This window comes from Dendrobates tinctorius, unplaced genomic scaffold, assembly GCF_039654945.1.
Source record: "Dendrobates tinctorius isolate UK_male_01 unplaced genomic scaffold, ASM3965494v1 ptg000107l, whole genome shotgun sequence".
Taxonomy (NCBI): domain Eukaryota; kingdom Metazoa; phylum Chordata; class Amphibia; order Anura; family Dendrobatidae; genus Dendrobates; species Dendrobates tinctorius.
The window spans coordinates 7,295,090-7,311,480 of NW_027361775.1; the positions used below are offsets into that span (position 1 = coordinate 7,295,090).

The 16,391-nt window shown below is 42.7% G+C and overlaps 1 protein-coding gene across 3 annotated transcripts in view; it reads right to left on the bottom strand.

The window, feature by feature from the left end:
- LOC141100585 (elongin-A-like) overlaps positions 1–16,391 on the bottom strand; it is a 90,117-nt gene that overhangs the window by 5,480 nt on the left and 68,246 nt on the right. For all 3 annotated transcript variants that reach the window (XM_073589146.1, XM_073589145.1, XM_073589147.1), the window contains 4 exons: positions 14,418–14,515; positions 13,239–13,419; positions 10,706–10,829; positions 7,042–7,169 (listed from right to left, as the gene is read on the bottom strand). In XM_073589146.1, coding sequence (XP_073445247.1) covers positions 7,042–7,169; positions 10,706–10,829; positions 13,239–13,419; positions 14,418–14,515 — 531 coding nt within the window. The remainder of the gene's footprint in view (positions 1–7,041; positions 7,170–10,705; positions 10,830–13,238; positions 13,420–14,417; positions 14,516–16,391) is intronic.

Sequence of the window (16,391 nt, forward strand, 5' to 3'; positions counted from 1 at the left end):
TGGGGAGAAGAAAATGATGGAGGTGGTGAAGAGGACAATGATGGGGTGGGGGAAAAGACAATAATGGGATGTGAGGGGAGGAGGACAATGAGGGGTGTTGGGGATTGAGATGGGAGGAAGGGGAATTTATAATGGCCTTAGGAACAGGGGGAGGTGGAGTAAGAAATTATTATTGCTTATTATGTCTAACACAGTCCCTTAGTATATAGTGTACTCACTAATTCTGTATAACACCATCCTTAGTTACATAGTTTCCTCTTTTATTATGTATAACACCGTCCCTTATTACGTACCATCCTCTCTAGTTATATATGGTGCCATCCCTTATTATATAGCTTCCTCTGCTGTTATGTATAGTGCTGTCTCTTATATAGTGTATTCTTGCTAATTTTGTTATTCACAGCGCCCTCTTTTATTACATAGTCCCCTCTCTTTTTAGATATAAAATGACTGCTGATCAAGGAGCCATTGACCAAACTACCAGTCCATCAGCTCCTCCATTAGAAAGGACGGTTTCCCATTCTCCATCAGCCATCATTGCATTATACAACTAACAAGACAGGACGGTATGTAATAAAAAACAGGGCTCTATATAATTCAATATGTAAGGGATGGTACTGTATATGAGAGGGCACTGTGTAAGGGACAGCAATATACATAATAAAGGAGACTATGTAATATATATCTCTATCTTTGACGCCATAAAAGGTGTCAGTGTCTGCCCCTGCCATATGATGCTGTAATGAGTAATTCCCTACTAAAATTTAAGAAGGACCTGGATGCTTTTCTTGAAAAGTATAATATCACAGGTTATATACACTAATCTCCTTGATATTGCGTTGATCCAGGGAGCTAGACTGATTGCTGTATGTGGAGTCGGGAAGGAATTTTTTTTCCCCAATGTGAAGCTTACCGATTGCCACATGGTTTTTTTTTTGCCTTCCTCTGGATCAACATGTTAGGGCAGGTAAGGATAGGATATGGGTTGAACTAGATGGACTTCAAGTCTTCCTTCAACCTTAATTACTGTGTTACTATGTAAGTGATCAACCCAGAAGGAGAAAGGAGATTTCTCTAATAAGAGATATTGCAAAATTTCTCATCTTCTTTCACGTGTATTATGCAATGGCTACAATTTGACCAGTACAAGGCTGGACAGTTTTTTTTTTGTTTTTGTTTTTTATACATTCGTTTTTCCAGGACGTCCCTCCTGACAGCACCAGGGAGGACGTCCTTCGGCCTCCTTGCAGGGACAGGAAGAGCACACAAGGCTTAAAACAGTCTCCACCCACATTCCCTCAGTGTTTCTTCCTGTCCCTGCATGGAGGGACGCACAAGAGGATTCATATTACCGGAGGGGTTCAGGGGGATCGAGCGGCCCAGCCAAACCTTCCTCCTGCGAAGCGGCCCCGGCACCGAAACCCTCCTGTGTGAGGGTCCCTCAGCCGCAGAGACCAGGGGAGGAACGAGCCCTCTGGGTAGAGCTGCTTCCTCCTGCAGCGGAGGCTCTCAGCTCTGATGCCGGCAGCAGCATGGGGACCGGAAGTAGCATGGAGGGAGACCGCAGCGCACTTCCGGTGACGTCAAAGCGCCGGAAACACTGGCCGGCTATGGGCGCTCTGAAGGAGCAGAGCGCGGAGACAGCGAGACAGGCAGCAGCAGCCTTCCTGACCTCGCAGAGGCTCACAGCATGGAATGGAGAACTAGGGCAGAGTCGACCCGGACAGGGTAAGTGCACTCAGCGCAAACCGACCGACCAAGATCCTGACTGCCCAGACCAGAGCTTGACTGTCCCTCTCTTGCACTATGCAGGAAAAGGCACCACCGACAGCACCCACACCCACGACCAAGCAGACGGGGAAAGACCCAGGGAAACCCAATAAGTGTCCCATATGCAGGGTTAAACTCCCAGCAAGCACAAGAAGTTGTTGTGCGACACCTGTGCGGCCAAAGTAATGAAGGGTGAACAGCCTTCCCTCCTATCTGTGATGAGATCGCTGATTCGAGAGGAGGTCCAGACTTCCATGGCCATCCTTTCCCAGCCACAACCAGCCAGTCCAGGTCCCAGTGCCAAGCGGACCAGACAGGAGATGGAGCTTAGCTCAGAGGAAGATTCCTACTCCTCCGAGTCGGATCAGGAAGAAGGCAAGGTGTGTGCGAATTAACCGGAGTACGGGAAAAGATACTTCTTTTCTTCGGAAGACATGGACAATCTGATACAGGCAGTCAGAGACACAATGCAGATTGAGGAGGTCCAGAAACCTCAGTACAGACAGGACATGATGTTTGGGGGCCTTAGGGCGCAGAGGAAATTAGCATTCCCAGTGAACGACCATGTGTGAGCTATGGACCTGGAGGAATGGGAGGACGCGGAAAAGCGTCTCGTGATGTCCCGGGACTTTAAGAGACGTCTCCCCTTCGACCCAGAGGACATTAAAGTGTAGGACAAAGTTCCCAAGATTGATGTCCCTGTGGCAAAAGTAGCCAAGAAAACCGCTGTCCCCTTGGAGGACGCCTCTAGCCTGAAGGACCCCATGGATAGGAAGGCGGGCCTGGGAGACGTCAGCAGCCTTAATTATAACAAACATAGCAGCTACTTCGGTAGCAAGAGCTATGTTTTTATGGTTGGGGCAGTTGGAGGAACACTTGACTAATAAAACCCCAAGGGAGGACATTATAGATTCACTCCCGATTAAGAAGTCAGCTAGAGCTTTCCTAGCCGATGCATCGGTGGAATCCGTGAGATTTTCTGCCCAGAATTGCTCTTTGTCAAATTCGGCTCACAGAGCTATCTGGTTAAAGACCTGGACAGGGGACGGAGCCTCTAAAAACAAGCTCTGTGCCCTTCTTTTCTCTGGGTTAAGAGTTTTTGGCCCAGCATTAGACGATATATTAGAAAAAGCATCCAATATAAAGAAGGGGTTCCCAGAGGAAAAGAAACCTAGGGACCAGCCCTTTCATAGACCCAGTGGATTTAGAAGACAGCAGTACTATAGATAACAGGGGAGCTCTCAGAGGGGTTCCTACGGTAGCACCCACTCTAGAGCTGGAAGATCTAGAGCCCCCATTCTGGATCATGTACTAGATTCAGAAGGACATGACTATACCAACTTAGGGGGTCGACTCAGAGTTCAGTTCCCAGTGGTCTCAGATCAAAAAAGATCAGTGGGTACTGAGAACAATAGCAGAGGGTTACCAAACATAATTTTCATCTCCTCCCCCCGAAAGGTCCATTTCCCCCCTCAGAATAAAAGACAACTCCCAGATGTGGGTAGACGTAACGGACCTGGCAAACTCCGGCGTGATAATTCCGGTTCCCCGGGCAGAAATTGGCGCGGGCCACTATTCGTCCCTATTTGCCATCAAGAAACAATCTGGAGAATCTCATACCATTATAAACTGAAAACCCTTAAATGCCTGGGTCGCGTACAAAACATTTCAAATAGAGTCAATCAGATCCACAGTCCATCTGATAGACAAGAATGCCCTGATGTGTACCCTAGACCTGAAAAGTGCCTATTATCAGGTACCAGTTCACCCAACATCACAGAGATTCCTGAGGTTTGCAGTAAGACTTCAGAATCAGACCTGCCACTTTCAATTCCAGTGTCTTCCGTTTGGTCTGGCCTCGGCGCCTCGAGTCTTTACGAAGCTAATCGCAGACGTGGTAGCATTCCTAAGAAATCAGGGAATAATCATTATTCCATATTTGGACAACTTCCTCCTGGTGGCAAGATCAACAGAGGAACTGCGGCAGCACAAGGAGAAGACAATAGAGGTTCTAGAGTTCCTGGGCTGGATCATAAACAGAGAAAAATCGGACTTGGTGCTAGAAAAAAGGAAACAATTTTTGGGAGTACTACTGGACTCCAGGAGCAGAACTTCCTTCTTACCACCAGAGAAACAGACGAAGATACGAGACAGCATGAAGGAATTTCCAAGAGGCCGCGTCTCCATCAGAGTAACAATGCGCGGTCTTGGCCTCATGACATCCTGCATCCCTTGTGTCCGATGGGCACATTTCCATTCAAGAACCCTTCAAAAAGAGGTACTTGCCACCTGGGATCATCACCAGGCCTCCCTAGACCGGAAGATATCCTTGTCTCCAGCAGTAAGAAGATCCCTGGGGTGGTGGATGCAGCAAGGAAACCTGAGGAAGGGTGTCCCCTGGATCACCTCCCCATGAGTTGTAATCACCACAGATGCCAGCAAATGGGGCTGGGGCACATCTAGAAGGCAGAATTCTTCAGGGGGAATGGCTGGCAAACATGCCGTCCGTTTCCTCCAACTACAAGGAACTTTATGCCACATGGGAGGCACTAAGAAGAAATCAAGATCGACTAAAAAACCAACACGTCATGATTCTATCAGACAATGTGACAGCGGTGTCCTTCCTGCGGCATCAAGGGGGAACCAGGCATCGGAGATTCCAGGACCTGTCAAAGAAGATCTTTTCCTGGGCAGCGAAGACGGTCCTATCAGTAACAACCGTCCACCTCAAAGGATCCCAAAATACAGTGGCAGATTTAAGCAGGCAGTAGGATCTGTCCCACGGAGTGGGAGCTGAACACAGAGATCGTCCAGAACCTATGCCAGCGCTGGGGAAGACCGCACATAGACCTCTTCGCAACCAGGAAAAATGCCAAGATGTACAGGTTTTTTTCTCTGAATCCGTTGGACAATCCAGAAGGGGTAGACGCGCTAAGCCAGAAGTGGGGGCAGGCTCTCTCCTACGCATTTCCCCAGATAGGTCTCATTCCAGCCATCCTCAGGAAGATTCAGGAAAATCAGGCAAGAGTGCTACTGATAGCACCTAATTGGCCGAAAAGGAGCTGGTTTCCACTCCTGGGGATTATGGCAGAGGATCGACCAGTCCTGCTTCCACAGAGGGAAGACATCATTCACCAGGGGCTGGTCTTTCACCAAGACCCAGGAAGACTTCACTTGACAGCCTGGATCCTGAATGGCAGATCCTGAGGGCTCGAGGGCCTTTCAGACAAGGTCATATCGACTATTCAGGCCAGCAGAAAGCCCGTAACTTCTGCGATATACCACAAAACATGGAAAAGATTCTGTCTAGATTGTGGCAGGCCCGACTCAGCAGAAGGAAAACCAGACATCCCAAAAATACTAGATTTCCTTCAGGCAGGCTTTAATAAAGGACTTAGGCCTAGCACGCTGAAGGTCCAGATCTCAGCACTAAGCTCCTTCCTTGATTACCCCTTGGCTTCCCATCCCTAGGTAATAAGTTTATCAGGGCAATTCAGAGGTTACGTCCCACAATCAGGAGGTCAGTCCCCCCATGGGATCTTAGTCTTGTCCTGCGGTCTCTTTGCTTAGATCCCTTTACCCAGAGCCAGGAGATGCCCATTTCACATCGAACCATGAAGGTAGCATTCTTAGTAGCGATCACCATAGCGAAACAGATAAGCGAGATACAGGCGCTATCGATCCGAGATCCATATCTCCGAATCTGGGAGGATCGAATAATCATGAGACTAGACCCCACCTTTTTGCCAAAAGTTGCTTCAGTCCAAAACCTAAACCAGGAGATAATCTTGCCTTCCTTTTGCGAGAACCCCTCAAATGATAAAGAAAGGGCCCTGCACAAATTAGACGTATGCCAGGAAGTTATTGATTACATTAAGGCCATGCAGGGTTGGAGACAGGACCATAACCTATTTTTACTCTTTGAGGGAAAAATAAAAGGGAGGAAGGCCTCAAAAACCTCCATCGTGAGATGGAAAACATCGCTAATCAGTTTGGCCTTTGTGTCTCAGGGGGGTCCCCCCCCAGAAGGGTTGAAAGCCCACTCAACACAAGCATTATCAGTTTCCTGGGCAGAAAGGGCAGGGGCTTCGGTAAACCAAATCTGTAAGGCCGCAACCTGGTCCAGGCTGGACACATTCTGTAAACATTACAAATTAGACGTATTGTCTAACCAGCAGACTGCTTTCGGGAGAATGGTCATCCAAGCAGTCATCCCACCCTAAGGGGATACTTTGGTATTCTCCCTGATGCGGTCAGGAGTGACATCCTGGAAAATAGGCATTAGACCTACCGGTAATTAAGTATGCACAGATAGTTCCCTTCCTGAATTAATTAGGTCATACGCTGTAATATGATTCTGTAAATAAAGTGTTCAGTTGCATCCACGGTGTGGTTCTTGGAAAAACACTGAGGGAATGTGGGTGGAGACTGTTTTTAACCTCTTGTGTGCTCTTCCTGTCCCTGCGAGGAGGCGAAGGACGTCCTCCCTGGTGCTGTCAGAATGGACTCCTGGAAACAATTACAGGTAGGTCTAATGCCTATTTTATGTATTCCACACCTTCTGTCCCCCCCCACCATCTTAAGGCAACAAAAGACCTCTGGGGGTATTTTAACATGCAAATATTTTTACCTGATTTAGATTTTTAAATGGGGCTGGAATACCAAGCCAGGTCACATGGCAAATTCAGCCTCCTGAATTTTTTAGTACCCAGCAGCTGATGCTCCCAACCAGCACTGAGTGATCGGTAGCTCCTAATCTTTATACATAGGGCTTGTTCCCTTCGGTATATACAGTGATCATGAGGGCAAGGATGAGAATAAATCATCCATGATTTTTCTATGGAAAGTCTGGCTGTTTCTGACTGCAGGCTCATCCTCTTATGCCTATGATGCAATTACATTGTAGAACGTCATGATCGATCAATGTGTAAACTGTCCAGACATTTAAAGTCTATGAGTGGTCTGAAAGCAGTTACGTTGCACAATAGCATAAATAATAAAACTTACACTAACCCCCAAACATACACACAAAGCACAAAGAAAATGGAATCAGAACTAATCAGTGTTCAGCATCCGGCTACAGACTGGGATGGTGGAAGATATGAAAAAGAGGAGTCTGTGGGAGGGTGGACCATGGAAGACAGTCTTTGAGAAAAGGTGAGAGTAACAAGAGTGAATGGAGAGTAGTGTGTGTGAGAAAAAAAATACATCAAGCGAAGCAGCCTGAGCAACAGTGGAGGTCATGCCTTTTGTAAAAACAGCTATACTTACTCTTGACAGTTCGTTTTTGATCTTGACTTTGGCCAAACTGGTTATTGCATATAGTCACCATAGTATTCTGGTGAGCATTTGAGTTTAGAGTTGAGGCATTACTTTCCTTTGTTTCTATTTTTTGCAACCTACAGTAGAAGTATGAAAAAAGACAAAAAAGAAACAATTTGTTACCAAATTGTCCTTTTACTTTATGCATTTCCAACTTTAAAAGAAAAAAAATGAGGATTCATATTACTTAAATATTCTTATGATGCCTGACTCTCTAAAATAAGCCATATTGTAAGAGGGTGTATCATTCAATAGCAATCTTTGACTGCCAAAATCTCAAGATATCATGAGCGTTTGGTCTTAGATTTTAAAATAAAATGGCTTGCAAGGGTGTGTATACTTTACCTCCTGTCCCACTACTGAGATATATTTTGTATCCTGAATGGCAGTTGTGTCACCAAGGTGGCTGGCCTCAGTGATGCAAGTCTCAAAGTAAATGTTGTTACTGGTATATTTTCTTGTGAGGATTTATTAGTGGACAGGATTTGAGGTCCAGGATTTAATATCGACCAAAAGAGACTGGATGAAAAAAAGTTTGATTCCATACACTCAAGCCTCAGGTTTGCTTGTCTGATTACAGGCAACTGAGCTAGCTTAGCAGGGTCTGTTGTGTTTGGAGAGAGAAAAGTCAGTTAATGATGGACAGTTTCTGCCAGATCCTGAGAGGTAGATTTAAAACTAAATGGGCAAGACCATTTTAAATTATTTTACCTATCAAATGTAAGCACCGTTTTAAAGGCTGGTTGTCAGTCAGTGTATAGAGAGTGGTGGGTGTAACCATGCCCTGTACACAAAATAGTGCCAGTGTGGTGGCGTGGCACCATCCCTATGATTGAAAGTCAGACACTGCCAGGGGAATAATGTTAGTTTCCTCCTAGTGGTGGGGCTCTCGGTGCTAGCACCCCATGATGTCAAAACGCTATTAAACGTATTTAATAGCGATTAAACATTTAAAAGCTTAATAGCATTATTTTACATGACAGGATCCTTTTAAAATCGATATAGTGTATATACTGACATTTTGAGACGAACCCTTTAATATTTCCTACTTATGTTTTAATTTACCTTTTTAACCGTATAAAAGTCATTTTTAACAAAAAGGAAGCCCCATACTGAAAATGGACAAATTATTTTGGAAAAAAAAACCCTATATTTTTTAGCATTATTGATTTGTGGGCAATATATTTACAAAGGTTTTAAAGAAAATAAAATGTGGATGTGCGTCTCCAGGCAGGAAAGCTTGAATGACAAGAACAGACAGCTACTGAATGTCATAGCATTTCCAAGATCAGATTTCATTCTATAGTCACACTGCCAAAATAGTTTATTGCCTTCAGGTACACACACAAGAATTACATTTGTGACTGTTCTACACATAGGAAGAAAACCAATGCAGCCAATTGAAGGTACTGAAAACGAGGTATAATAAACAGGAAAATCTGTGACGCAGGAGCGAAAAGACAACCGTTCTTAATCCTCAAGAGTGGGGTCAATTACACACGACCATGTGATGAGCATCAGGTTCTGGTCTGCAATTTTACCGAGCTTTGGAAGTCACAGCTTTCCATGTATGACAAGATAATATTCAGGATTCTGTTCAGTAAAACAAAAAAGTAACATAGCTACATGCTGGCACCTTCGTACTATTTTATAAGAATCCCTCAAGTTAGAAGAAAGAAATTGCTTTCATAAAACAGTTTTACATTGTTTAGCCATAACATTAAAGCAGATTTGTCAGCTTAATGGGAACCCAATAGCGGATTCATGCTGCCCAGACCATGGGTACCACAAATCAGAGACCAACTCTATAATTGTCATCATTCATGTTTTACTTTGAAATACTTCAGCCGGGAACAATGTTTCTGGGATATCTAGTCTGAAGACAGATCCCCAAATGCTTTTTTCCCACCTCACTCTAGACCGACAGGTCTTTCCTATAGGTCTGCTTTTTGGATTGGTCATCCTATTTGCAGCATCCCAACCGACTATTAAAAGAAAGTTTTCTCTGAAAAGCTATAGCTTTTCAGAGTAAAGCTTACATGGCAACTATAAATTATTATTGCTATTGCTTATATAGCACCATAATATTATGTAGCGTATTATTGACTTCATCACTTTCCCCATTGGGGCTCGCAATCTAATTTCCCTATCAGTATGTCTTTGGAGTGTGGTAGGAAACCTGAGAACCTCGGTTGAAACCCACACAAAGACAGGGAGATCATACAAATTCTTTACAGATTTTACTATTTTATAAAGAATTCATTAATTCTGTGGTGCTATACATACAAAAGTTGCCGAAAATGAACTCCATTCCCTCCTTGGAGTGATTTATAACCTAAAACTCAGTTTACATAAATCAACGGCACTAAATGTCCGACGATCAGTCATTCGCTTGCCAATAGGTGGTCATTTAATTGTCTATTTAAACAGTCAGACTGCTCTCATATTGTACAGTGCACATAGGCTGCCATTGTTCTTGGCAGCACAAGTTGTGTTTACACAGGATGATGAGCTGCAGAGAACAACTCTTTTGTCCAGCACAAAGTATCATTTCACCTGATGAACAAGCATTTTACTAGTCAGGTGATCAGCAGCACGAGTAGACTAAAGGCCCCGTCTCACCAAGCGATCTCGGTAGCGAGATCGCTGCCAAGTCACAACTTTTGTGACGTAACAGCGATCTCACCAGCGAGATCGCTGTGTGTGACAGCGATCAGCGAGCGGCCCCCCTGCCGGTATTGCTCGCTGATCCCTGGAATAAACCTCTGGACATTTCTTTGGTCGCTGGTCTCCCGCTGGCCAGCACGCATCGCTGCGTGTGACAGGCGGGAGACCAGCGATCAGGTGTAAAAAATAATAAAAAACAACTATATTTTTTATTTTGATTCTATTTTTTACAGCGATGGCCAGCGATGCCGGGCGCTCGGCATCGCTGTGCTGATCGCTGGTGAAGCTGTCTGTGTGACAGCTTACCAGCGATCACATAGCGACTTACTAGCGATCCTGACACCTTGATATCGGTGTCGGGATCGCTGGTAAGTCGCTTAGTGTGATGAGGCCTTAAGGGTCCCTTTACACATAGCGACGCTCCAGTGATCCTGACAACGATATGACCTGGTAAGGATCGCTGGTACGTCGCTACATGGTCGCTAGTAAGCTGTCAAACAGGCAGATCTACTCAACGATGCAGCGACGAAATGGCGATCCGTATAACGACCTCGGCGGTCGTTGGGACCTTGTCACATAGCAGCTATTCTGACGACTCAGACCTCGATAGGCGTGCTTCAGCGTCGCCAACGAGGTCGCTCGTCGTTGTTATGGCGTCAAACACAGCTATGCATGCTCGCCAGCGGGACACCAATGATCAAAAAAAGGCCTAGGACATTTGAGCACGATCAGCGATATCGCAGCGGGGGGCCGGTTGCCGCTATGTGTCACACGTAGCGAGATCGCTGGCGAGGTCGCTGTTGCGTCACAAAACCTGTGACGTTTCAGCGATCTCGCTAATGATCTCGCAATGTGTGAAGTATCCCTAAGATTAAAGGGAAATGATGCTAGGTCATCATAACCGTGAAGTATACACTAAATGGAGCTTAAGCAGATTTTTACTTACTTGTATTTGTCTAGTGGATGAGGTTGCACTATAGGCCCTGCAGTTCCATAAATTTCCTGTTGCCGACGAATATTCCGAGGAGGTTTGGCTGCACCATGGATGTAAGCCAGTTTTACTTGCCGTCCTGCAGGTATTAGAACATAGTTCATGTTTGAGTTATTAAATTTACAAAGCTAAACCTAACAATTCTGATAGGAATTAAACGGCCTTCCTGTAGTGTCAATAGGCAGACATTATAAACCGTAACAGTAAAATTACTGGCCTCGTATTAACAAAATAATTGCTCAATTTCTCTTCTGATTGACATATAAAAAAGGTGTTCACATCTTTGTGTAACTCATTTGCTTAAAAAGTTCTTCACAGAATTTACATTTTAATAAACCTGTATTCCTATACTGGTTATTAGTCACAAACTTATTTTCATGCCATAGTACAATCAGATCTCAGCTAGTATTCGATAATATACCGTACTTGAAAAACATTACATGCATATGTACTATACTTTTCTACTGCATGATTGGATTTCAATAAATTTGTCCGTTTACTTTATGCATTTCGAACCTTAAAAAGAGGCTGTCGACTACTTGAACAACCCCTTCTGAATGTCTAGGTTCCCCCCCAGTAAAATAACACTTGCACTCCCCTCCAGCACTGTTACAGTGGTGTTGGAACCAGCTCTCCGAGGATCACATGACATGGTCACGTCACACAATCCCTGTGGCCAATCAGGGCTGGCTTCACTCACTGGCTTCAGATGAAATCACATACAGTCAGAGGAAGTGAAAGTAGCAGCTCAGACTTCCTCCAGCTGTATGCGATTCATTCGATGGCTGGGAGAGTGAAGCTAGCCCTGATTGGCCACAGGGATTATACAACGTGTAAATGTCACGTGATACCTGGGAGAGCTAGTACAGATACCAATGAAACAGCGCCAGAAGTATAAAAATATTTTTATTTTACTGGGGGAGGGATAGGGGGGTAGTTTAAGTAGTTGACAATCCCATTAAGGATTCATCATATTTAAAAAGGAATTATAGATGATCTCCTAGGTCCATTGGCTCACACCAGAGATACATAGAAAAAGTTTGCTCCAAAAAAGTTCAACTTGTCATCAAATTCCTCTTACCTACTGCTTATCATAAGTTCACATGCCTGAAAGCCTGAACTACTCATTGACAAGGACATGGGCTCAATCTGACCAATTTAATTTTGCAGATAGTTATAAAACTAGAACCTTATACTCTTATGATGAGCTGAAATGAAGTTTTCTGTTCACTCGCTCCCATTATTCCAGCATATCAACATTAGTGATGAGCAAGCCTGTGAATATCCATGTTCAGCCTAAAAGCATATTGATTGGGTGCGCTACAGCCTTTCAACAAGCTTTGCTTGTCTTGCAAACCTGAACAGGAAACTAGATTCCCAGTTAAAAGTTTGTGCTCAGGACTCTGCACAGATACTAAAAATCCAGTACTGTCCCCAAACTTGCCAACTCGCGTTCACTAATCCTTAACAAGATTACACTTTCTCTCATTCCTATTTCATAGTTTGCAGTTGTTCAGTCCAACATCTTTTAAAAGATTACCTAGAAATGGCCCATCAAACCAGAGGTTTTATCTCTGATGCCTACAATATTTTACAAAATCCAGATACAAACTGCTTAAATAAGCATTGTTATATGCTCAAATGGGAGTATTACCTAGGTAGAACTTTAACGGAGGCCGAATGGAGAAAAGTTTGGATAAGAGCATCCTTGACTGTATCCTGCATTTCATATAAAGAGAACCAATATAAAAACATACTTGAGTTTTTACACAAACTTGACCCATCTCTTTTTCCCCTATGATAGCCATACACCTTAGCAAGAGGTTCTATTTTCCATATTTTTTTTTGACAGTTCTCTGATCATACCACTATGGACAAATGTTCATTGTCTCATTAAATAAGTCTTTGGTTTAGACGTCCTTTTAGATCCTCAGTTTCGGTTTAATAATTTTTCCACAGACTATATCAGAGTCACCAGATTGCTCCTTCATATACTTACAGCAGCATGTTGTCCAATAGTCTTTCATTGGAAGCAAACTTCACCTCCCGCTTTGATCTTTATGCTTGGATTAAAGAGATTCAAAATTTTGAATATTGTGCTCCTTGAGCAACAACATTGTGGAAAAGTTTGATGTTTTTTGGTCTCCTTGGGACACTTTTTTGGGCTCAGCTGACGTTGTAATATTTGAGAGTCTACTGTAGCAGGTCATTATATTATCCCTACTATCTACCCTGTCCCCTTCTAGTCTGTGTGTAAATGCAAGTTTTTTGGTTAGCTATTTTATTATTTACAAACTACATAATCTGATTAACCGCCCTTTAAAATATAATTATAAGATTGGCTTAATGTTTTACAATTCATACCATAAGGATTGACATAGCTCATATTTTGTTTCTTGTTAAAAATGAAAAAAATAATAATTTTGGGACAAAAAGCTTGAAGACTTACAGAATTTTACAGAATTTTCAAAATAGCCAGATGACAAACCTTTGGGTTTTCCTGAATGTGCTGAACTGATATTTTGTGTTATCTTCCGTAACTTTTCCTCCCTTTCAGTAAAGAGCCTCAAGTACATTTCACGCCAAGATTCATACTGTAAAAGCCGATGACCTTTAAAGTCTCTTTCACAGTGCTTTTTCCACAAATTCCCAGAGTCTTCTATAAAAACCTTGGTGATAAAATAAAATATTTTAGCATATCTCCCAAATTTAAGGTATGGAAGAGGGACCAGTATTGTAGCACTCATAGCGCACCTCAACCAGTTTTTATTTTACGCCAAGCCATTTACATAACCTTGTCTACTATTTCTGTATGGGTACAAAGGGTTAATCTTAATGCCCTACACACACAGGATGATATACCTACAGTGCTCACACAGTATAATGCCCCCAACACACCATCATTCCATATTGTATAATGCTCCCTCAGCTCCCCACCCAGTATGCCTGCATATACTGTACAATGCTCCCACATTGCACCCAACACTGAGTATGATGCCTTCACAGCGAACCACACACCGTAAAAAGCCCCCCCACTATAGTGCCCCATCAGTGCACTCACACAACATGATGCTCCAATGTTGCTTTCAACACTCTGCATGATGCCCTCACAGCAACCCCCTCCCCAACACACAGAATGGGGACTTCACAGCTTCTCCACGCAGTATGGAGCGTCTGTAATGCCCCTCCAACATACAGTATGGTGACCCTACATGTTATAATTCCTCATAACTAACCCACCCCCCACACACAATATTATGACCTCACATTGCCCTGCAACACATAATATGATGCCACACAAACCTTCCTGCATAATATGATAGCCTCCACAGAACCCCCGCACAATAGGATGCCACCACATTGCCCCCATTATATAATGATACCCTCTAAAGAGGCCCCACACAAATATAATGTCTCCATGGTAACCCTACACAAGCACCCTACTTCTTGGCTACTGAATTGGACATATACACATAACCCCATCGTGCCGGGACAGCTCTCCTAATTCAGAACAGTCCTAATTGATCTGCAAAGGTTGGATGTATGATTTTATTTGTATATAGAAAACGATGACTTGATAAAATCACAGCAAAAACCACAACATAATGCAAGTTTTGGATATACAGTATATTAGGCCTGCAGAAAATAAACCACAAAATATACAAACAGGATTGCATTCTTCAATCCGATTTAATTGTTCAGGAGTACAACGTTGAAGTACTGGCTTCAAGATTTCAAATGGTACACCGCCAACCTCTTGTATGGCTGCAAACAAAAAGTAAAACAAGTGCTTTATTACTCATGTAAAAGCTTGTTAACCCTTTCCTCTGCAGCCAATTTTTGTTTTTGAACTTTTTTCTCCCCTTCTTTCAAGAACCACAATTTAAAAATTTTCCATCAACACAGACATATGACGACTTTTTTTATGCAGGTTGGGTTGTAGCTTTGAATGAGGTCATCTATTTTAACATATAATCGTACACTAAAAAAATTACATATTAAAATACAAATGTGATAAAATGGTGGAAAAAAAATGCAATTCTGCCATTGTTTTGAGTGGTTGTGTTTTTTTACATTGTTCATCTCGTAAAGTGACCTGGCAGTATGATTGGTGGTGGTGTTAAAAGATGGTGACAAGCTAATAGAAAAATAGTGTGAAAATTTGATAAGATAAGTGCACCAAAATTATGGCTTAATTCACACCATGTCATGTCTTGCATCATGTTTATGTGTTTCAGATGCTTTTTCTGAACCACTTGAAGAGGGGTCGTGGCCTAACCTAAGTTTCTAATCTAAAGGCTGCATAACCTTTCATCTTCTTGGGAGGTTCTGAAAGGGACTCAATCTCTTAATATCTGGCATTACAGAGGTGAAGGTCAGCCTCCTGGTGTGCCATCATGGAAACAATCTGAAAATATTATACTACTACAAGTCGCTGCTACCAATAAAAACATTGTTACTATATAATTGATTTTTCTAAACAAATCACCAAAACACGTGACAGGTTCAAAAAATTATTTTACGGTTGTTTATTAACTTCTTCATGACCTTGCGATTTTCCATTTTTTTTGCGCCTTTGTTTAATCCTTCCTTTCTTTCAAGAGCCAAAATTTATTTGATTTTTCTGCCAATTTAGCAGTACGAGGGCTTGTTTTGTGCAGGATGAGTTGTTCTTTTGTGAGGCATCATAGATTATTTTACCATATCGTGTACTGGAAAACAGGGGAAAAAAATTCAATTGCGGTGAAATTGAAAAAAAAAAAAAAAAAATGCATTTCCACAATTTTTTGTGCTTTTTTTTTTTTTTTTTATTTACAATGTTCACTATATGGTCAAAAATATGATACTCCAGGTCAGGAGGAGTATGCAGATGCCAAAAATGTGTAGCTTTTTTTTTTTTTTTTTTTTTTTTAATTTAAATGGTGAAAAAAAAAAAATCTGAAATTTGTGAAAAAAACAATTTTGCTTATGTCGTCACATTCTGAGACATGAAGAGTCTCCATTTTTTTGTGATCTGGGTCTGGGTGATGGTGTATTTTTTGCGCCCTGAGCAGATATTTTATAGTTACAATGTTTTGATCACCTCTTATTGCATTTTATTGCACTGTTGCGGCTGCCAAATAACCACAATTCTGTGGTTTCGATTTTTAACCTCGTTACATCGTTTACAAATTGGATTAATTGCTCTCATATTCTGATAAATTGGACATTTATGAACATCGCAATATCAAATATGTGTATTTTAATTGTTATATTTTCAATGAGGCAAAGAGGAGAGGGGGATGATTTCAACTTTTCTTCCCCCCCCACACTTTCTTTCCCGACTTCAATAGCCTCTTTGGAGTCTTGAAGCTGCGATCATCCGATCGCTTGTGCAATACATATCAGAAATCACAATCTGCTAGGAACGCCGGCCAAGAGCCGGCGTTCACAGAAGTGTCTTAATGACACTCACAGTGGTCTTCTGCAGACCCCCAGATATCATGACAACACATCTGCACCCCACGATCATGTGACAGGGATGCCAATGGGCAGGATTAATGACAAGCGTCTGGCTGGCACATGTTGAATCCTTCTGTTAGTGATTGACAGCGGGATTTAACAGGTTAACACATTAACTGCTCCACAGCTGTTAAAGGCA